Below are 22,538 nucleotides of genomic sequence, written 5' to 3'. Positions count from 1 at the left end.
TGAAATTATTAATTTTGCCATGCATGATGGGTATTTGCGTGCTCTCTAACTAGCTATGGGTAAAAAGATTGCACACACGTACCAACAGCCTTTTTTGGGTATGAAATTAATTAGGATAAGATAGAAAATCAAATAACAAATTAAGGATATAAACCTGAGTTGGAAGGGTATAATTAATAATTTTAATAAATACTAAGACTAAAATGTAAATTGCTCAAAGTTTAAGGTTGCCATAATATCGTTTTTAGGTACAAAGTTTGGCCCTATTAAAAATCACACGTGGTCCCTCTAGTTTAACATTTTTTTATCAAATTTATCCCTCTACTACGAATCTGGGTGCGATCGATCGATCTTAAGCTTTCATTCATGCATGATTTCTCTAAGTTGATCTATAAGTTAACCGAAGATGGATCGATGGAGAGATTCATGATACATGAGTGATAGAAATTGACAGAGTTCTGTTGGAAAATACAAATGTATACAGTGAATTACACAATATGCATAGTTGATATATGCATTATGTGCTTAAATAAGGGTAAAAAACTTGACTTTTTAGTAACAAGGTTTAAGAGACCTTAAACTTTGAACAAGTAAAGATGGATGGTGAAATTATATGTGATTGGTGGGTGATGGAGATTGAAGAGGCATGTTGAAAACTACTATACACTGAAATAATATATATATATATATATATTCTGACGAAATGTCAGCCCAACAATCCCAGCAAGACCTGGACCCAAGCCTGGAAAAAATCCGCTGGCCTGGTCAAGGCACAGCCTGTCCATTGATCAGGTGTGCTTGGTGAGACCATAGGAGCGTGGCACCAAGTAAATGCTATATAATTATCAACATTAAATATGGTGATGGCAATTCTCAAGGGCCTTATAGCCTCCAAAACCAAAAACATCAAAGATTCTTTCAAAGCAGGCATGAGAAGATATCCATCACTCAAGAAAGAAATTTAACAAAACTTCATATGTCCGAGTAGCGGCAGCATTGATGTGTTACAAGTATGGAGGAGCTTATTTTCTACCTCGATTTCACAGAGGACTCTTTGGGTCACTCCATCACCATTGTAATAGAACAACCAATCACAGCAAAAAATAAAACCTAGTTTACCAGGCAATTATTGCCAGCCAAGTCCTCAAAAAATAGGAATGAGAAACCCGAAAGAAGCTAATTGACAACATCAAGAACCAGCTTGCGAGACTTGAGAACAGACCACTTCAAACGCCGGTAATATGCAGCTTGAAGCAACGCCAAGGAGAGTACAAATATCCACTTAAAACCCATCTGCATCAGAAAGCACATGTTGTTGGCTACAGTTAAATCTTAAGGGCATAAGGTGATGAAAACATGTTTTTAAGCAAAGATACCAGTTTCCTCTCTTCCATTTCTGGTTCTGCAGCCCATGACAAAAACGACACAACATCTTTTCCCATCTGCAACACAATCAGTAACATTTAAATTATGAAATTTCCTGATAAAAAGTATATTCCAATCTTACAGCTAATGCCTATTCTGAAACCTGGCAACAATTACAACAAAGAAACCAACCTGAGCTTCTGTTGCAGGGGTACCATCTTCATACTCAACAGCACCATCAATGAGCATCTTTGGCATGGCAATAGCTCCCCCAGGAAAGTAAGGATTGTAGTGCAAACCCTCTCGGATCTACAGTAACATTTTGAAAACATGTTCGGGTTAAATGAGGAAAACAAAATCATCAAGTACACACAGAGCATAATAATCTTTTATTGAAGCAGAATGAAAACAAGATATTTGTAACTTTGAACATGGATAAATAAACTTCATGATAAAGCATCATTTCAACAAAAGACAGATATGTCTGTAAGAGAACATGGTCCATGACATCAAGAATGACCAAAAAAAGACTCTTACTTTTTAAGAAGAAGATGGATTTACAAGCATTTCACAGTCTCAACTGAGAAATTTAAAAAAGAAGAATGATAAATAGCAAGCTTTGCAAACCCTATGGATAGCTCCTTCCAGCAGAGAAAAGGGACTCTTCCACCAATAAAAAATGACTTTTACAAGTGAAGAGGAGCACCAAACGCATAATGCATCACAACAAAGTTTTTTCTTAAACAAAGTTCACAATCAATTAAGTATTTTTTTTCTATACCAAAGTTGTCAATCAGCAAAGGATCCATTCACTAAATTAGCCAAAGAACTTATGAGTATCTTATATAAGATTGTGGTTCATACTTTTCTCTCAGCTAAATAAAGAACAATAACATGTGCTATGTAAAACTTGCATTGTAAAAGAAACTTGGGTAGAATAGAAAATACCGAAACACCAGCAGGAGGATCACGATAACCAGTTAAAAGAGCGAACACATAGTTTTGACCATTGTGACGAGCCTGAAAAAAACAGAGTGTAAGATATTTCTATAATAGACCATTACACCTTTCAAAAAAACCTAAACAAGAAGGTAGGTGTTACTTTTGTAATAAGACTTAAATCTGGAGGATATGCTCCTCCATTAGCAAATCTAGCTGCTTGTTCATTCGCATATGGCTGAGGAAAACGGTCACTGAGTTTACCCGGACGAGTAAACATCTCACCCTCATCATTAGGTCCATCAACCACCTCAATCTCTGCCGCCATAGCCTTGGTCTCCTCTTCTGTATATGCAACACCCACCAAATCACGATATGAAATCAGGGACATGGAGTGGCAAGATGCACATACTTGCTGGTAAACCTGCTGACCACGACGAATCCTGCTCATGAAAAATTGATCTCGTTAACACAGAGGTTGCATTTTATTGCAATATCCTAACAAGTTCATATGATAATGTCCTAAATTATCAAGGTGATTTTTTTGTGCATACACAGCCACTACCAGAGACTAGGAAGAAAGTAGAAGTTACATATCAACAATTTTTTAAAAGCAGGATATTTTACCGCTGCAAATTTATGATAATGTGCTCTTACACACGCGCGCGTGCGCGCACATACACGCATATATATATATATAACCCGAAACAGTAGGAACCAGCATTATGGTCAAAATGAATAGTCTTTAGATCATGGGAAAACCTTGGGTGTGTATAAGCTAAATGGTGTAGCAACCATTAGGCTTCTTCCAAGTCAAGTTAAATTGTGCTCTTAATTACATTTTATAAGTGAAAAAAAAAGAAAAAAAACCATGCTCAGGTACCATGGCATATGAACTTTGAATCCCTTTGTCAGACCAAGGATAGCTTGGGCATAAGATAGCTTAATGGATGTAATAACCATTAAGGCTTTTCTAAGTTGAGTTAAATTGTGGGCTTAAGCATGCATTAAATTGTGCTCTTAATTACATTAAATTGTGCTCTTAATTACATTTTATAAGTGAAAAAAAAAGAAAAAAAACCATGCTCAGGTACCATGGCATATGAACTTTGAATCCCTTTGTCAGACCAAGGATAGCTTGGGCATAAGATAGCTTAATGGATGTAATAACCATTATGGCTTTTCTAAGTTGAGTTAAATTGTGGGCTTAAGCATGTTTCTACTGGAAAGGATGGAGAAATATACTCACGAAGAGTGGTGATATGAACTTAGAATCCCTTTGTGTGGCCAAGGATAGCTTGGACACTCTAACCCATGTTCAGCCTCATCCGCAGATGCTACTGATGCAAAACTCAAAAACCCTGAAAGTCCAGCTCCAAATAATGCAAACGCTCTTAGGGACTTCATACCCACGGATCCAGCATCACCATGAACTTTTTTTGAAGTGAAGGAAGATAAAACTGAAGTGGCCTGCAAAAATGTGAAAGCTACTTAGGAACTGATATTGTAGTACCTAGATGCATAGTAAGAACATCCATTCCAAAGTCCAAACCAAAGCCTCTCTTCCTACTGTGGATCAAACGATTATAAGAAGGAATCATCCCCGAAAAGATTCCATGTAAATATGTACACTAAAATGGAAATCCAAAGCACAAATGCACATGCAAAAGAGACCACAAGTTGACTAAACAACATATAAACCAACAGTGGAAGATCAGATTGAAATAAGGAAAGGAAAGTCTTACACCAGAGTGTGACTGAAGTTTTCTCCTCAGAAGCTGGTGGATCACCCCTCCTCCAGCCATTTCTGTTAATTAAATTCACTAGGAAAAAGAAAAAGAAAAAAAACAAGAAGAATTACAAACGCATATGAATAGACATACATGCAAGAGTCAAATGTTCAATTTAGAAGAATGAAATTCTGATAACATATTTCTAATTTAGAAGCCAATTCAGCCTCTAAACTAGCCTACATTAAAAATAAAAAATAAAAAGCATGCCAACACAAATTCACTATGGCAAATCCATTTGTTTTTTCAGCAGGATCACAGGGAGAAAAAAAGGAAAAAGAAAAAAGCTCGCTTGCTACAAATATAAAGAATAATTCAGACCTGAATTATATCAGAAAAATAATTGAAGAAAGATGAGAGTAGAGAACCCCGACAAAGCCTTGGGGCAACAGTTCAAGTTCTAATTTTGCAAATCACGAGCATTTTACACTCTTCGTCCTAGAAATGTATAAATCCTTGTCTTTCAAACAGTGATTTCTTAGAAATTGGCAAGATGTTAGCTTCTCGGCATATCACTCAAAACAATCTTTCCAACACTACAGAACTTCCATGCATCAAAACTGGAATCTTCGCCCACAAAAACACAAGTAAATAGGAGACTTTTTGCATAAACACAAACCCATAAACAGGTATGCCTAGACTAATCCACCCAGCTGCTAGAATCTACCTTGAACACTGCGAATTGTATCTTTTTTCTCCAAACAAGACAAAAACTAAATCATTTTTAACATTCTGATTACAGCATTCATAAAAATCGAATCTTTCTTTTTCCTCCAAATCAAACAAGACACTAGTAGACCCTAAACCTTACTCTCCAACAACAACATTAACAACATTCAAACACAACCCACCAACAAACATCTCATTCACAAAAACCATTTTTTTTTCACAAAACTAATACAAACAACTCTAAATCATCACCTAATACAACCTTAACCCCGTACAAGAACACAAGCATCTCAACTGTAAAAGAAAAAAAAAACTAGTATCTATTTACAGATCTAGGAAGCTTTGAGATGAAAAGATCAACTTACAAGAAGAGTAAAGATGGTCTGAAAAGTATAAGCAGATCCAAAATGGAGGAGCAGAAATAGCTTAAAACCACAACTGACTTTGTTTTGTGGTGATAATAAGAAAAGAAGAGGAGACGCCAACACCAAAAAATAAAAATCCACGCACACCCTTGCCTACTCTCTCCACACCCTTTCCTTCGATTCTTTGGGCTTTTGTTATGGCCATTTAAAGCCCCAAAATTAATACATAATTACCAATTAACACAGCAATTATTATTTTTTCCTTTTGAGTCGTTTTTTTTTTTTGTGATCTTCAATATTATTGTTATGGCCAGGGAAATTCGAATCCCCGTTGACGGGCTTGTGTGATTTGGGCCTTATACAAGCAATCTGATGGATCGAGTCTATTCGTTACGAGCTCCACGCAAGTATTTCACTTATCAGGCTCCAACTAGGCCCCCATCCAGTAGGCTCGAGGACATGTTTGTAAGTTTCACAACAATGAAATAAAGCATGTATGCTGAAAATCATAAATACATGATCAAGTTACATGTGCATTTATTTTTTTTATATGTAAAAATAACATTTTTATTAAATATTCTTGTACCATGTATATACTATCATGTGATTAGAATATGATTTCCTTTCATATTGAAGCGGGGTTTTCCCCTTTTTTTTCTTTTTTTTCAAGGTAAAAGCTATTTATATTAAGACTTGTATAAGCATGTTTTTGTCACACTACACATAGGGATGAAAATTTAATAATGACATGATGAATATCGAGTCGATTTAACCCAGATAAACGATTATTTCTTTTACCTAATAGATAATAGATACGATATGAATATTATTAAATTTATCTCGAAACACACCTGAATATAACTCGAGACATATACGCTCCTTCTAAATGAAAAATATAAATGACTCTATGTTAATTACGAAGAACTTCATTAAATAGTAATGAATATGAGATCACACATATGTATATGTGATACATGTACATTCCCTTATTGACTCTATAATTTTGGATATGACCAAACTTGTCCTCCTCTAATAATGTTTTTATTTGATTTTTATATTAAGATAATTGATTTTTAAATATTTAAATTTTATATTTTAATTATTTTCTATTTTTGTTTAATATTTTTTTAAAAAATATTTTTAAATTATTATTGAAAGGGTAACCGATGAATTTTTTTCTATTGATATATTTTAAAGAGTTAAAAAAATTACAAAAACTATTAATGTTATTATTAACTCATTGATAGAATTAATTCGTTAGTATATTTTAAAGAATTGAAAAAAAATCACTGAAAATGTTATTTAAACTCAATTTTCAACAACTAATCTTTTTATGGCCTTTTCTATGATAATATAATTATAAATGAAATATTAGTGTAAATACTGATAAAAATTTCAATTGATAAAATTATTAAATCGGGTGGTGGTGAACAGGACCACAAGATAGTCCTTTTCAGTGTGTTACTGTAGTTTTAGAGCAGAATGGTTGGTGGTGGCAAGAAGATATCGGCTGTATCAGCAAGAGCTCGTAGTAGAAGAAACAAAGCTAGATCCTCTTCCTTCCCGCTCTTTCCAGGTGTGTTTTCTCTCATCTTTCTAAACGTTCTTGTCAATAGGTTTTTGTTTTGATGGTATATTTCCATTTTTGTTTGACTGCATGAATTAAAATGTTATTTTTTTTCCTTTATATCAAATTAATTATTAAAACTGTTAGGTGATCTTGTGCCTATCTTCCCCGCAAAAGCTAGCTAGCTTATGAAATGAGATTTTCCTTCCCATTTATAATATCTCCTCCACTTTTACAACCGACGAGGGATAACGGTAATATTAATGTGTTCCAAGATGAGAATCTTGGAAATTTTTGGTTTTAACTTGGTGGTGGCGATTACATTTTATGTGAATTTAAAGATATGATTTTGATCTAAAGCAAAGAAAAATCCAGGCTTAGATCCATAATTACAGGTTTGTGCACTTCAGAATCAAGGCCTGTCTGCACGTTACGTTGCAATCTATTGAAGTTCATCGGAAATTAGAATATACAAAAAGGGAAAAAATGAGCAGAAAAGTGTTGAAAGCATGGTGTTCTATGTTTCCTGGTCACGTACTCTTATAGGTATTAGATACTGTTGAAACTCAAAATTATCAAAAACAGCCGATGGGGCCATCAAGGTTTGCTAATTGAGAAAGAATACTAAAGAATTATATAAATAATATTTTAGGATCTTCTTGCTTAATAATTTAAATTATTGGGTTGAATTATTTTTTTTTACTAGAAAATAGTTGGGTGAGAGGTTCCGGCTGAAGAAAGATATCTGGGCTGCTGGGAAACGCAAATAGTATTGATGTTTATGTGTGGCGAAGGACGGTCATGCATTTCGTGGCTTTGTTGTAGTCAAACATTTTTATCCTTAAAGAAGAATTTCTGGAGATTTCCTACTGTTGACAAGAACAGAGATTTGGTTGATAGGATTGAGGTTCGTCTGTGTTTAGTTGAAGTTGATGTAATTTGCTTAATATAATGTTAAAGATTAGTTTAATATTAAGAGATAAACAAAGTCATCTAAACATATATTTGCACAAACATAATATATGCAAAATAGCTTTATAATATTACAAAAAGAATACAGTCTTATGAACAAAGTATGCATTAAATATACATGTTGATGCTATTAAAATATTTTAAAAAAAAAACACAGATTAAGTTGCTGCCGAGAATTGTATTATTTGTCCTTCAACATTACTTGGTAAAAATGATTTGTCAAGATTTTAATAATACCATCTTAATTAGTTTAACTGCTAATCAAAGTCAATGAACTTGAATGATCGAAGAAAAACATGGTAGAAAATGCTGGAAAAAAGGTAGAAGAGGTGCTACTTGCTCCGTAGAACATCTCCCCTTCAAATCTTTTTTATACTATTTTTTAAAATTAAAATGGAGACACTTACTTTGTCTTAATTACAAGCCATAAATAGATTAAAAACTTGACATTTTTTGCTTTAAAAACCAAACATTTTTTACTAATAAAATAAAATCGCAGGCACTGATTGAATGATTTACAGGATTGTATTCCTACTCTGATATAGATTTGCATGTTGTGACAGATATATGTTGACCAAGGCAGTGATTGTGTTGTTGATTAGTCTTCTGGTATGGACTTATCAGACTATAATACAGCCTCCCCCCCCGAATATTTGTGGACTTCCAGGTGGTCCTCCTGTTACTTCTCCTCGAATCAAACTCAGCGATGGAAGGTATCTAGCTTACAGAGAGAGAGGGGTTGCCAAAGAGAAATCTGAATTCAAAATCATCATGGTTCATGGCTTTGACAACTCCAAGGACATGGCTCTTGTAGCCTCTCAGGTACAATGATGATAAATTCTTTTATATCCGTTGGAAGATTTTGTCACTCTTTTAGAATAGAACTGTTTCTGTATTTGTTGAATGCAGGAACTAATTCTTGAGTTGAGGATATATTTTCTCTCCTTCGACCGCGCAGGGTATGGAGAGAGTGATCCGAATCCAAATCGCTCGGTAAAGAGTGACACATTTGATATTCAAGAGCTTGCAGACAAATTACAGCTAGGATCAAATTTCTATGTGCTTGGAATTTCCATGGGAGGCTATCCCACGTGGGGATGCCTCAAATATATACCAAACAGGCATGCAAATCGAATGCTGGCCTCTTTAGTTCATGAATGAGCAATCCTGTTAAAAATATTTGCTACTCTCAAAAAAAAAATTCGAGAAAAAATTTAAGATCTCTTGCATTGAGGTGGATTTGGTTTACAACGGGCGCAAAAGCATTTGTTTTTGTTGTGTTATCAAAACCTTTTCTTTTATCAATATTGCAAAATATTTGATACCGAACTCATTAATTTAATAGGATTGTTGTGGTTCTACATAAGAATTAGGCTAAAATCACCGACAAAATTTGTTTATGTTCTTGAATTTGAGCCATTGCAGGCTAGCAGGTGCAGCTCTTGTGGTTCCAATTGTCAATTACTGGTGGCCTTCCTTTCCTTGTCATCTATCCAGGGAGGCCTACAAGAGACAACTTAAGCGAGACCAATGGAAACTTCGGATAGCCCATTACGTTCCTGGACTCCTATACTGGTGGATGAGCCAGAAATGGTTCCCATCATCTTCTTATGTGGAGATAGTGCCAGAAGTATATGGCAATAGAGACAAAGAAATCTTGAAGATGATGTCAGGAACATTGACTCATAATCAGGTGGGTAACATTCACAAGAGTGCCCAGTACATCTAAATTGACACGACAAAATTGTTACCAAGGATCTTCTGATATCTAGAATGAATGTTTTTCTCCCCTGATTGCAGACAGTGACAAGACAACAAGGTGTTTTTGAATCTCTTCATCGAGACCTGATGGTGGGTTTTGGAAGTTGGGATTTTGATCCTATGGAACTAAGTAATCCATTCCCACACAATGAGAGTTTTGTTCACATCTGGCAAGGTTTTGAGGATCCATTAGTGCCAGTTAAACTCCAGCAATATGTTTGCAGGAAGCTGCAGTGGATTCGCTATCATGAAGTCACTGATGGAGGACACCTGATCATGTATGACACTAATTTGTTTGAAGCCATCCTGAGGGAACTCTTGCTTCCCTCCGGTGTATGAGCTCGCAAGTGTCTGTTCCAAGCCCCTAACAAATAATGTTTCTGGTAGGAAATGATTGGAGGTTCCACCTAATCGTATGATGGAGAACCAATAAAGATGGTAGACTAATTCAGCCACCAGCATGCTCCCTTGTAATCATATTTTCTAATAACCCTCGTAAATCCACATGATCTCCTAATTAATCTGGAAAGTATCAAGAACTGGACGAACTATTTGTGACGCTGACTCAACAGAACTCACAAGAAACCCCACTGATCTATATGGTGTGGTAACGTGTTTTTGCTATAGCCCATGGATTTCATGTACCTCAGCTTAAGGTATGCCAATCCTTTATTATCGTGGTCTTGATTTCTTCAATATGGAGTTTCAAAAACCATGAAGAGACCTTATTCGAATTTGGACCAGATTGTAAGATCAAGCAGAAATCCCTGGCATGGCTTTGCACACCAAAGAGCTCTTCGTCTGCAAAGAAAGCTTCGGGTTCTCAGACAAGTCTACCCCAAAATTACTAGGAACCCGCTTGAGGCTCTGAAGCAACCGAGCAAGCCAAGGCTCAACAGTGGCTATCCCCATAGCACTGCCTGGACAAACCCTTCACCTAAGATCGAACCCATGATGTTAGCTTCCTCCTCCATGAACCTCTCTGGGTTGAATTTTTCAGGTTCTGACCACATCTTCTCATCATAAACATCTAAATCTTTTCAGGTTCAGACCCCCTTCTTTCTTGGGCTAGGCTGGCATTCCATGATACTCTAGTAGGACCCCATTTTATCCCAGCTGGCATCACTGCCATGGTCAACATGTGGTCGATAACCCATGATGAGAAGATCTGGTCAGATAAAAACAGTATATCTACAGCAAGAATTTACAATCAATAAAAACTAAAATTTTAGTAATTCCCAGACACTTTCGTTACACTCCAAGATTTTATAATCAGAGTGAGATTATTTAGAAGTCTCTCTTTGAAGCCAACACTCTTCTTTCTTAAATACGGGGGAGGTGCTAATATGCTCAGAAGGGTAGTGTAGTCCAACACGGCATATCGGAATATTCTCGCATTTGGGTATAAACCACCCTGTGGGAGCCATAATAATCATGATCAAATTCATGATTTATCTCTTGACAGCATAGCATAGAGAAAAATACTTGTTCTTATAGTAAATATAATACCTGGATTTTGCATCGGGTCACAGTTCAAGTAAGCTAACTCGTAATAATTTTTAAATGTTCTTATAAGAAAAAAACAAATTGTTGAGTTGATTGATCAAATCAATCAACTCAACATGAAACCTAACCTGGTGTAAAACTATGATCGACCAAATTGACCCATCGAGTTATCGGCCATACTGGTGATGAGACCAGTTTGCTAATAAAGGTTCACAGGCACTGCGTGTTCTTGCTTTCCATTGTATTAAAAGATTTGAAGCAATAAAGCTTTAGACTGCACATGGATTTCCGTCTAAGAAGAACAGCCACTACCATAATATGCTGTAATATTTACCAGATAAAATATGTTTTTGCATAAACTGACAACCAAGCGAAGCTTGCCTGTTTTTTTGTCATGTCTTGCAAAAACATATTTTATCTGTCAGTAGCCAGCTACGCCCAGCGGGTTATTACTCTGTCTTTCTTCTTCAATTTATTTTCTTTCAAATACACTGCAAATAATCAAGTAACCCTCACTCTCGTGAAAGGAAAGGAATATATATATATATATATATATATATATATATATATATATATATATATATATATATATATATATAAATACTAATATAAACATTTATTTAATTTATAAAAAACATGATTTTAAAATGCATCCAAACATAGATAAAAACACAATGCTATACAGTTTTTAAGGTAATAAAAATATTAAAAAAACATCTTAATCTAAAAATTTAAATTGCTAGGTATTATCACAAGATATTATTTATATTATTATTATTAAACATCCCTTAGTGAAAGATTTTTAAATTTAAAACTTGCAAAAATTTATATTAATATTACCTTGTGTTATTAATTAGAAAAAAAACTCTAATATCATAATAAATAACAATCTTAATCTAAATGATATCCTAATATATAATTTATAAAAAAAAAATGCACATATTTCGTTTAATAATTCAACGAATTTTTATACTTTAGCTAGAAAAGGAATATCCATATCTTTTTGGCTAATGAAGGAATATCCAACTAAGGCAATGGCATAGTCATACCCCCTTAGCCAAAATGACTCAACATTTTAATCATCAATTGCAGCAGCGGCAGCAGAAACCCCACTTGAGATATCTACATAATTTAAAAGTTGCAAGCAATCAAGAATTATACAATTTTTTTTTTCTAAGCGGTCAAAAATATTGCTGTAGCTGGCTTGCTACCTTAAAAAAGCCAGAGCTCCCATATAGTAAGAGTCGATAATAAGATAAATGAAAAAGAAATTATACGTCAACTCAACCTCGGGACTTCTGAAACTCAGCATAGCACCTCGAAGGATTCAGCCAGGTGAGCTCATACTGGATCTTTCCTCCTGGGATGTTGCTGTTACGGATGAATTTGAACTGTGTTTGCAAGATCTACCCTTCTTTTTTTTAATTATTGAGGATGTCTCAAAAACACTAGTTTTCTTCATGATTTGTGTCTTGTAGGAATGGTTTATCAGGCAACAGAACTTCCTCCACCACAGAGTGATCAGTCACCAGAAAATCCTCCTGGAAACGCACCAAGAATCAAACTTAGAGATGGAAGATATCTGGCTTACAGGGAGCAAGGAGTTCCCAAGAACCAATCTAAGTACAACGTTATTATTGTTCATGGTTTTGGAAGCTCCAAAGAAATGAATTTTCTGGCACCTCAAGTATATATAACTTTCTCCTCTAGTTCATTTACATTCATCATAAGCTTTAGACATTCTTATTGGGAATTGCATCTAAGTAGAGCACAGGGAAAGGGATATGAAATGGGAAGGGAACTTGACCTAGTAATATACACTGGTTTATGGGTTAACAATGAGCATTTGAATGACCAGTCTATGATGGGTTTGAACTGATGGAATTACCCAATACGCTGTGCAGAGAATCAATTAGGATGTTTGCATAACAAGAATGAACCTTTTGAATTTTCAAAGAAGCTTCTTAAATAACTTTGTGTAGACAAGACATGGAAGTGATTCTGATCACATACTTATTATGCATGTTTGAATTTATTCATCTAAGAATTATCATAATCCAGTCCACGATGACCAAATTGGTGGCTTGCAACTGAAAATGCCAAATAAGAAGAAGTTCTTATTGCTTTAGTTTTCAGGGGATGATCGAAGAGTTGGGGATATATTTTCTGCTATATGACCGGGCTGGGTATGGAGAAAGTGATCCGAACCTAAGGCGATCAGTCAAGAGTGAAGCACTTGACATTCAAGAACTTGCTGATCAATTAGAGATAGGATCCAAGTTTTATGTGATCGGAGTCTCAATGGGATCATACCCCATCTGGAGTTGCCTCAAATACATACCACACAGGCAAAGCAGTCAATAATCCTAGTTAATTTCATGGTTTTTGCGTTCGAATGCTGTTATAAGAGTTTGTTACTTACCTCAAAAAGTTCTGTGCAGGTTAGCAGGGGCAGCTCTAATAGTCCCAGTTGTGAATTATAATTGGCCTTCTCTTCCCAAAAAGCTGATAAGAGAGGACTATAGAAGGAATCTTGTCCAGTGGACATGCCGGTTTGCAAAATATGCTCCTGGACTCCTGCACTGGTGGGTTACGCAGAAGTGGACCCCTTCAACTTCTGTACTGGAAAAAAACCCTGCATTCTTTAACACTCACGACATAGAAGTCTTGAAGAAGATACCAGGATTCTCAATGCTAAGCCAGGTAACTTTAACACTATGCTCCATTATGCATGAAAGGGGGAAAGAGAATGGCCTTCAGATGATAAACTAGAGTGATGTTAGGGTAGCTAATAATTTTAATAAGACTTGTTTACATCATGAAAACATGGCTCTAAGCATCCTCAAAGGAAATGATTGATATATCATCTATCTTTAACCTAACCTCCACATCAGTTTGTAAAACAAGTATTAGTAAGAGTGTTATCTATAGCAGGATTCAACTGAAAAATGATAAAAATCAATCATGCTCAGTTGTATTTACATGTAGGCATTTAAATAAAGGTGCTCAATTAAGTGTCATCTCATAATAATGCTATTCTTTTAAATTTGCAGGAAAAAATACGGCAACGAGATGTTTTCGATACTCTCCGTCATGACTTTATAGTGGCTTTTGGAGACTGGGAATTTGATCCAATGGAACTAAGTAACCCATTCCTGCAGAATGAAGGCTCTGTTCACATCTGGCAAGGTTACGAAGACAAGGTTGTGCCATTTCAACTTCAAAGATGTATTTCAAAAAAGCTACCCTGGATTCAGTATCATGAAGTTCCTGGAGGTGGACATCTAATTGTGCATTATACTGGTTTATGCGAGGCTGTTTTGAGAGCACTTTTGCTAGGAGAAGAGCCTCTTACATTAGACCAAATACATCCATAATTTGTACCTTAAATTTGTCACATCATTATTTCATTGTTCAAGTAAGTAGATTGACTTTTAGGGGTTGTAAACATGTCAATTACATTTGTCATTTGAATGATTGAAGAGTACATGATTCTTTCCTTTGTGTGCGCGCCCAAAATATAGATGCCAGAATCTTCCCCTTTGAACTAATCACTGGAAATTTGAAAGGCTTGGTGGAAGTTGAAGGGCTGAAAAGAAAATTCTCACACAATTGAACAAGGTTTGCACTTTTTTAATTGGAAGTCATTCAAGCAAGAACCGACAAGAAGAGCAATGAATCAAGGAATCATAAGAGACAAGAAAGCATATGCTTTATTATCAGAGTGCTGGTATAGATGAGTTGAAAACTTAGGGCAAGCACATCACCATCACAACTTATATCTTAAAGTAAGAAGCATAGAGAGCTACCCCACTCTTTGTACAGAATAAGAAGGTAAAGGACAGCAGCTACTTGGTTGTTGAAACCTTCGGACCTGCAATTTTACTTAGATGCTGAAACAAAAAGAATCCTAGCTCTTATTACCTCGAAGGAATATCCCCCTAGTCTTTGACACTAAATGCTTCATGTCTAGAGTTGGAGATTCTGGTGGCTATTAAAATCCATCAATCGAGATGAGGACAAATTCTGGTGTGTAGTTCTTGTTCAAAATAAGATTTTCATTCCATGGATAAAAAATGATCACGAGTCAGCAGAAAAATGTTCCCCCACAACCTCAGAAGAGATTTGTCATTGAGAGGTAAGAATAAAATACCAGACACAAAGCAAAATGCTTACTGAAAAACAAATGTACAGGTTGCTCAACAGAGTAGCTGTTTGTACAAGCTACTGTTTCTTGATTTTTAGCAAGACTACTTGCTCCATCATATGTTCTTATAGATTCACCACTCTCTTCTCCAAACCATGAGCATAAATGGGAAACATATTTAACCCCATAAAACAGACGTTCTTGCACAGCATATATACAACGTTGAACCCTCAGACTAAGTTAAAAATCTTGGTTTTGTCGGTACCTGATAGCATTGGGAGCTGTCCTGGAAGGAGTTCAAAAACCAAGGATGCTGGCGAAGAAATTTTTGCGAACAGAACTAATAGCAAGCTCTTCCAAGAAGGTTGTAAAACTACTGATCTTACATGCATGTCCAAGCTTGATAGGGATGAAAGACCTATCAAATGTGGTATGCTATAACTGGGTAACAACCTTGGTACCAGGGCTACTACTCAAGCAAGGATTGTCTTGCAACCTAAGAACTTGCTTGGCATTTGTCGAATACGTTGCAGACCGAAGACAGCCTTTACAGTGATTTAATCAGAGCCGTGCTTATTAAACGGGCCCGGCCCAATAGGTTAAAACTAACACGCAGCTAGCACTATTTTGAATCAGTTTTAAGGTTAACCTATGACTCGACTAAACTCGAACGAGAATTAACGGGTGAATTTCAATTATTTTTAAAATTTTTCTTTATTTATTGAAAACAAGAGAGTACAGAAGTTAAGAATACAAAGCAGTAGGATCAGAACCAGAAGAAACAACATGAGCATATATAAAATTGTGAGAAATCAAAATAATATTAAGGCTATGTTTGTTTTTTAGAATTTATTTTTTAAGAAATTATTTTTTAAATATTTTTTTGTTTGTTTATCATTAGAAAAGTTGGTCAATGAAAAACTATTTTCAGTCAAGAGAAAATTTAGCTTGATTTCTAAGAAAGTATTTTCCTGAAAAATTTAGGCGGAAAATACTTTTTGGAAGTTGTGAAAAATTTAAAATTGTCATATTATTTACTGATTATATCAAATTTGATCCTCAAAATTTTGATTTATATATATATTTTATTTTGAATATTTATTTTTCAATTTCATCTCTTAAAATTTAATTTTTATATTAACTTTGATCCTCATTTTTATAATTGTTATTTGCTTTTCCCTTATCATTTTTTTATTGAAAATTTTTATCTATCAAATTTGGTCTTCATTCTTTTGATTGTTACTTATTTTATTTGAAATAATTTATGGAATGTTAATTATTATTATTTTGATTTCTTCTTCTTTCATTTTTTTTATTTTTTAAATTTGATCTTTATTATTTTGATCATTATTTATTTTATTTGAGATAATTTATGAAATTATATTTTTTTAAAATTTCATTCTCATTCAACTTTTTAATTTGTAAGATTTGTTTCTCGTTATTTTAATAAACTTGAGAAAAATAAAACATTAATAAGTTATTTTCCAACTCATTTTCCATGACATAACTAAACACTGAAAAATATTTTCTAACTTATTTTTCATTACACTACCAAATATCAGAAAATAATTCACTTTCTTGGAATTCACTTTCCAAAAAAAAACTACTTTCCAGCAAACAAACAGAGTCCAAGAGAAATGAAAACTATAGTGATTAAGGATATAACTTAGCCCTTGTACTTGAACAATTCCTTGACTAGCATTGACTATTCTTAATTTGATAGTTTTTTTTTAAATATATGTTGTTGTTTCTTCAATATTTTATTTAATTCTCTCTACTTCATTTTATTTTTTCAAGAAAAAAAATTAAATAAATTTAAAAAGAATAAGAGGGTAAGTTGTAAAAAAGAATAAAAAGTAGGGTTTAAATATGTAGTTTCTAAAACTATATATACATAGGAATTAATCAACTAGATTTTTTAAAGTAAATAGACTAGGTTAAAATTAACACAAGTGCAAATTTGGGGCACACAAGTGTGTACGTGTGGAAGCAAGCCTAGGATGACATAATAAAAGAGTCGACATGACATTGATGATACTGAAGACAAGAAAGTATATATTGCTGAGAGTACATGAAAACGTTTTTTTTTTATTATTATTTTAACGAAAGCCACTAAAAGCATACACGTATGCCCGAAATGAAAATAAATAAACAAATAAGAATAGCATTTTTTGTAAGTTGAGATTGAAAAAGAGTAATTTAGGAAATTAAAAAAATATAAAAATTAAAGAAATACAATGACAATGGTAAGAATAAAACAACTATTATTGTTAGATGAAACCGAAAAAGGAAGAACAATATTCTTGAATTGATGTTTTCGAGATCCGCGATTTCTTTCCAGATTTGGAAATCTAAAAAGTTTGTTTAAAATTAGTCAAAATACATTAATCGCTTTAATGCAAAAAAATAATAATAATCACACATCAATGGACAACGTCAGGCAATGACCAAAACAGGCCAAATGAGATTGACTTGACTGCTTGAAAAAGTTAAATTACCTCGCTAACTTTCTAGAAATGATAATAAGAGCGATTTTTATTTTTTATTTTACAAAATTATTTTTAATATTAATATTTCAAAACAATAAAAAACAAAAAAAATTTTAAAATAAAATCATGAAACGAGATTTTAACCCTAAAAATAAAAAGCCCATGTCATCCCGTCATAAAAAATAGATCTAGAAATATATAATTATTTCAATAAATTCAAACAATAGTATTATAAATAAACAAAACCTATGAAGATGTGGGTAATGTTATATATTTTTTCAAATATAGTTCAATTATGATTGGAAATATTATTTTTAAATATAAATTTTTTTAAAAAATTACTGAAAACATAGTTTGTTTTAATAGCCTGAAGTTTAAAACATGTAGAAAGATGAAAGAAATTATAAATATAATTGTTGAATTCAGATTAATTTAATAAAGCCATGATTCAAAGCTTAATCTGGTTGGTAGATGGTAAAAGTTTTTTTTTTAAAAAAATAAAAAATAAAATGATATAATTGTAGATAAAAATAAAGGGATTTTTGAGAGTCAAAACCATACCCAAATCTACCTTTCCAGAGAAAAGCCAAAGCCATGCATGGATGGTAAGGTGAGAAAAGGGAGTTTGTTTTATCTGGCAGAAAAAGAAAAAAAGAGGCAAGTGGCACAGACGTGTCAAAGAAACCCGAACAGCATGGAGGGGGCCACTTCTGCCATGTATTAAGGGTGGCCTTGTACTGAGGTATTGGCCATGGCAGTTACACCAAAACTAAACCCCCCACCACTCCTCCCTCTCCTCCCCTCTCCAGTCTCTACCTACAGATCCACTGGTTTAAGCGACTCATTCTTTCCCTCTTCACAGCCATAGATTCCCATTTCTCCCTTGGCAAAGACAGCAAGTACAAAATGACGAGGAGAACTCTCCGGCTCTGGTTCTTTTAGTGCTCTCTCTCAATCTTCCTGGTCAGTTTCAGGTGATCTTTTAGTTTGGAAATGACATTAATTTCTTCTCCTCTCGCCAGACATGTTATTCTGTGTGTGTATTTGGTCATGTCTCGAGTGTGATTTTTTATTAATTACATGGTAGATTTATTGCTGCATGCAAATGTGCTAGAGCCCAGCTAGAGGCCGGGGGCTCCGTTTGTCTTCGCGGTGGAGATGCTGTAACTCCGACCGTAACTTCAAGAGTTTCTATCTTAATTAATTACGGTCAAGATTTTATAGCTTTTTTAAAACTTGCTTACTCTTAATTATCAAGTTTTGATTAAGGATATCAATTTGTTTAACCATCTACTCTACTCTGTCCAATCATCTTTATATATATATATATATATATATATATATAATTGCAATTTCTTAATCGGGTTTTAAAGACTGTTTAATTAGTGGGCATGCATAGGGATTCGACCCTTGCATGCATCTTGTTCATGACACTGGCAGCAGAGTACTGTATTATTTACTTATTGAATAAATATCCTGCACCAGAAACTCCCCTCCCCCCTTTTTCTTTAATCACTGTTAATTTCAATAAGAATATTTTCTTTTGAAAATAAAAAAAAAATCATTTATTTATTTTAGAATTATCAAATTCTGTTATTAGCATAGTTGTAAAATCCATGACTAGTAACTTGACCCGGATGGCCTGATAAAATCCGGCACTAAGATGGGATAAGAGAAGAGAGTCGCAGATAGATTCCAATCGACATAATTTATATGCATGTGCATTTTATTGGTTAGCTCATCTCGACTCTTTTTATTATTTAAACAGAAGTTCTCTATCAAATTACTTTTTTTTATATATAAAAAAAATGAACTGGTTGTCGTCTTGTTCTATAACCCTTTTATATATATACGAACTTCAGGTATGCAGTTGTTACTAATTAGTGTTTGATTAGTTTATAATTAAGCAGATCTTCTCACCATAATACTTTGTTTAAGATAGTAGATTGTCCCTTCAATTTATTTTTGAAGGTGAAAGTGATGGTACTGCGCTGTAATCCCTGTATAAGAATTTTACCTGCTAAATATTAATCTGAACAGATTTTCTTGTTCAGGGACTTGAACCGCTGCAACGTTTACAAGCTCAAAATTCCTAGTTCAGCAATCATCTCCATTGGCCAATACACTTCCTAGACAACCTGCTGTTCGATGCAAGGAATGGTATCTGAAAATATTGCCTATGGCAATGCCATACAAGAATCTCCTGTGCTACAACCACAAGATCACCAAGATCAGACATTGAAGGACACCCCATTTTCTCCATCAGATGGGCAAAGTTCTCTCTTGTCACTTACCCTCAATGAAATCCAGCTCAAGAGAGGGAAGAGCTTTGGCTCCATGAACATGGATGAATTTTTTGTTAACCTGTGGAATTCCGATGATAATCAAGTTCCATCACAACCCAACCAAAATGTTAGGACTGATAATGATCATGGTGGTGTAACGAAGCAATGTCCGAATTTAGCACGACAAGGCTCTTTCTCTATCCCTGCTCCCCTTTGCAAGAAAACTGTCGATGAGGTATTGTTTGAGATACAAAATGAAGAGCCACAGCAACATAATCCCAACAGCATTGGTGCTGGTCATGAACCTCCTCAACGCCAACAAACACTGGGTGAGATAACATTAGAAGATTTCCTAATAAAAGCCGGTGTAGTTCAAGAGGCTCCTGCAGGGTCCTCGCAACAAAAGAAGGTGACACCAGTTCAGGACAGAAACAATGCATGTTTGGACATGAACTTTGGAATGGGGCATATGATGGGGTTAGGATACCAAAATTTATCTGCTGGCAATGGTTTCGCAGCTTACCAAATGTTCCCACAAGGCACATTAGGGTACAATGTGGGAGAAGCTGTACCAAATAATGCTAAGAATGAGAAGTGTCAAAGCATAATGGAATTAGGAGCACAATCGAGCAAGAAGAGAATGAACGATGGTCCGCCTGAGGTGGTCGTGGAGCGGAGGCAACGCCGGATGATAAAGAATAGAGAGTCAGCAGCACGATCACGTGCTAGGAAGCAGGTTTTTGTCTTCTCATAATTCTCTACCATAATTCACACACATAAAAGCATACATGATTTGGAGACCCACGACATATATAGAAGAATCTTATTCAGGTTGATTTTAAGTTTGATCTAAGAAGCACATTGACCCAGTGAAACCTCCCGCATAAATATCAAAGAATTTTATTTTTAAAAAAGAAACGAAATAATAACATGTTAGATCACTCATAACCGTGGTTCTTCTCTTAGAATTAATGGTTCATTTTATATGTTTAATTGTTTTAAAATTTATATAGTACTTCAAATGTTATTAATCTCAAGGAATTCTTTACTTCTTAATTAGTTCTTGATTTTTGAATTAAATGATGCACTGCAGGGACTTGAACTTGAGTCTCCACCTCATGTTTTGCAGACATGAAGGCCAGTAGTGTTTCAAGAAATCATTTTTTCCATGATAGACAGTACACCACTACTGCAGTTAATATTCTGACCAAAATCTCTTACATGTATTATACTGCAGGCATATACAGTGGAGCTGGAACTTGAGTTGAATCAACTCAAAGAAGAGAATGCTAAGCTTAAGCAAATTGTGGTAATTAATTAAAACTAGCTAGCTAGAGATAGTCTTTCATTAACTATAACACATGTATAATATTTCCCCTGATCAGCACTATTATCAGCACCCTAATAAAAGCTAGCCCTTTTGATTTCTTTTGATTTTTTCTCAAATATAATTTGAAACAGGAGGAAATAGAGGAGAAGCGAAAGGAAGAGGTACAGCACCACTCATCATTTACGATTTTTGTCTATTTTCTTTGAACCCTACTCTTCCACTGCCTTGACGAACACGCACACGAAAGTAGAAAAGGAAAAAAGCAATTTTCTTTTATGGCTAATTCCCCACAATTACAGGTTATGAGAAGGAAATCATCAAAGATGACACAAGAGAAAGATGATAAGTTGAGGGGCATAAGGAGGACAGTCAGCCTGGCTTGGTGAGGCAATGAAGACGAATGTTGTTAAGGTGGCCACCCGTGTATGTATAGTGATAGTTATATGTGTTAAAACCATATATTAATTTAGTGTCATTACTTGCTGTCCTAGCTCTTCTCATCACTATATTCATAAATAAGCTGGGGTACCATAAGGAATTCACTTTTTTTTTTTCTTTTTTTTTAATATGAATAACAAGTATGAATTTAATATTTTGGGAAAAGAAATTGTTATTTAACTCAAGAGGTAGCCAGCCAGTATCTAGCTAGGATCCTAAAACTCCAAATCCAATACTCTCAACAGAGGAGCTCACTGAGTCATCTTGAATCTTTGATGGAAGATTAGGATATGGATGGTTGTGTTTATGAAGGATAACATTGAAGAGGGTGGGCTTGAACGGACAAAAAAACAAAACAAAAAACAAAAAATTAGTTGCAGAAGATGATTAATTACTGTTTTTATTACCCCTCCATGAACCGTAGAATTACCAACATGATCTGTTACATTTTAACAACAACAACAACAACTTGATGTAAGAAAAAGACTTTGATGCCCAAACAATAGCGCGTGGTTATATAAATTTAAAGTTTAAAAATTTTACTTAAAACATATATTAAAAAATAATATAAAATTATATTTTAAGATCTCATCTGACCATTTAAACTTTCAAGAGTTGCTAATTTAATTTTATAAACTAATAAATTATACAATTTTAATTTCCTTCAATATATTAAATCTACAGTTAGCAAAATTAAATTATAAATTAAAATTTTGCTTATGTTCAAAATATTTTGTAAATTTCAACTTGATGTCATTTTAAGTTTTATAAATTCATAATTAAATATGAAGCTTTTTTTCCTCTCATGAGTAAAGCACATATTTTTATCCATATTATTCTCATTTTTTTTATTGAGTTTTTTTTTAATTTTTTTTTGGATAGGTTATATTTTTATTTGAGTAGAAGAGCACTACA

At 34.2% G+C, this 22,538-nt stretch overlaps 4 protein-coding genes across 8 annotated transcripts; 3 read left to right on the top strand and 1 right to left on the bottom strand.

The window, feature by feature from the left end:
- Positions 1-913: 913 nt before the first annotated feature.
- On the bottom strand, positions 914-5,317 carry LOC133680552 (cytochrome c1-2, heme protein, mitochondrial-like). The gene is made up of 8 exons (XM_062103564.1): positions 5,129-5,317; positions 4,050-4,127; positions 3,554-3,774; positions 2,468-2,747; positions 2,314-2,385; positions 1,558-1,674; positions 1,377-1,442; positions 914-1,293 (listed from the first exon to the last, which is right to left on the bottom strand). The coding sequence occupies exons 2-8, from the start codon at positions 4,107-4,109 to the stop codon at positions 1,177-1,179; spliced, it is 933 nt and encodes a 310-aa protein (XP_061959548.1). The 5' UTR covers positions 4,110-4,127; positions 5,129-5,317; the 3' UTR covers positions 914-1,176.
- A 1,250-nt stretch (positions 5,318-6,567) lies between these two features.
- On the top strand, positions 6,568-9,883 carry LOC133679655 (uncharacterized). 4 transcript variants are annotated; one of them, XM_062102314.1, is made up of 6 exons: positions 6,574-6,704; positions 7,409-7,602; positions 8,231-8,489; positions 8,577-8,788; positions 9,093-9,360; positions 9,468-9,883. In XM_062102314.1, exons 3-6 carry the CDS (start codon positions 8,235-8,237, stop codon positions 9,765-9,767), a joined length of 1,035 nt encoding a protein of 344 aa, XP_061958298.1. In that variant the 5' UTR covers positions 6,574-6,704; positions 7,409-7,602; positions 8,231-8,234; the 3' UTR covers positions 9,768-9,883. The 4 variants fall into 4 exon arrangements, with proteins under 4 accessions (XP_061958300.1, XP_061958297.1, XP_061958298.1 ...); XM_062102315.1 differs by having other exon boundaries at positions 6,603-6,704; positions 7,402-7,602; XM_062102316.1 differs by lacking the exon at positions 7,409-7,602 and having other exon boundaries at positions 6,568-6,704; positions 8,626-8,660.
- A 2,127-nt stretch (positions 9,884-12,010) lies between these two features.
- On the top strand, positions 12,011-14,434 carry LOC133679517 (uncharacterized). 2 transcript variants are annotated; one of them, XM_062102131.1, is made up of 5 exons: positions 12,011-12,269; positions 12,413-12,621; positions 13,071-13,282; positions 13,376-13,637; positions 13,988-14,434. In XM_062102131.1, the coding sequence occupies exons 1-5, from the start codon at positions 12,194-12,196 to the stop codon at positions 14,309-14,311; spliced, it is 1,083 nt and encodes a 360-aa protein (XP_061958115.1). In that variant the 5' UTR covers positions 12,011-12,193; the 3' UTR covers positions 14,312-14,434. The 2 variants fall into 2 exon arrangements, with proteins under 2 accessions (XP_061958115.1, XP_061958117.1); XM_062102133.1 differs by lacking the exon at positions 12,011-12,269 and having other exon boundaries at positions 12,488-12,621; positions 13,064-13,282.
- A 3,837-nt stretch (positions 14,435-18,271) lies between these two features.
- LOC133679177 (ABSCISIC ACID-INSENSITIVE 5-like protein 1) lies at positions 18,272-21,723 on the top strand. Its single transcript, XM_062101692.1, has 5 exons — positions 18,272-18,544; positions 19,625-20,591; positions 21,093-21,164; positions 21,317-21,346; positions 21,485-21,723. The coding sequence occupies exons 2-5, from the start codon at positions 19,719-19,721 to the stop codon at positions 21,569-21,571; spliced, it is 1,062 nt and encodes a 353-aa protein (XP_061957676.1). The 5' UTR covers positions 18,272-18,544; positions 19,625-19,718; the 3' UTR covers positions 21,572-21,723.
- The last annotated feature ends 815 nt before the right edge of the window (positions 21,724-22,538 follow it).

This window comes from Populus nigra, chromosome 19 (genome assembly GCF_951802175.1).
Source record: "Populus nigra chromosome 19, ddPopNigr1.1, whole genome shotgun sequence".
NCBI classification, from domain to species: Eukaryota; Viridiplantae; Streptophyta; class Magnoliopsida; order Malpighiales; family Salicaceae; genus Populus; species Populus nigra.
This window is presented reverse-complemented; position numbering and strand designations above follow the sequence as displayed.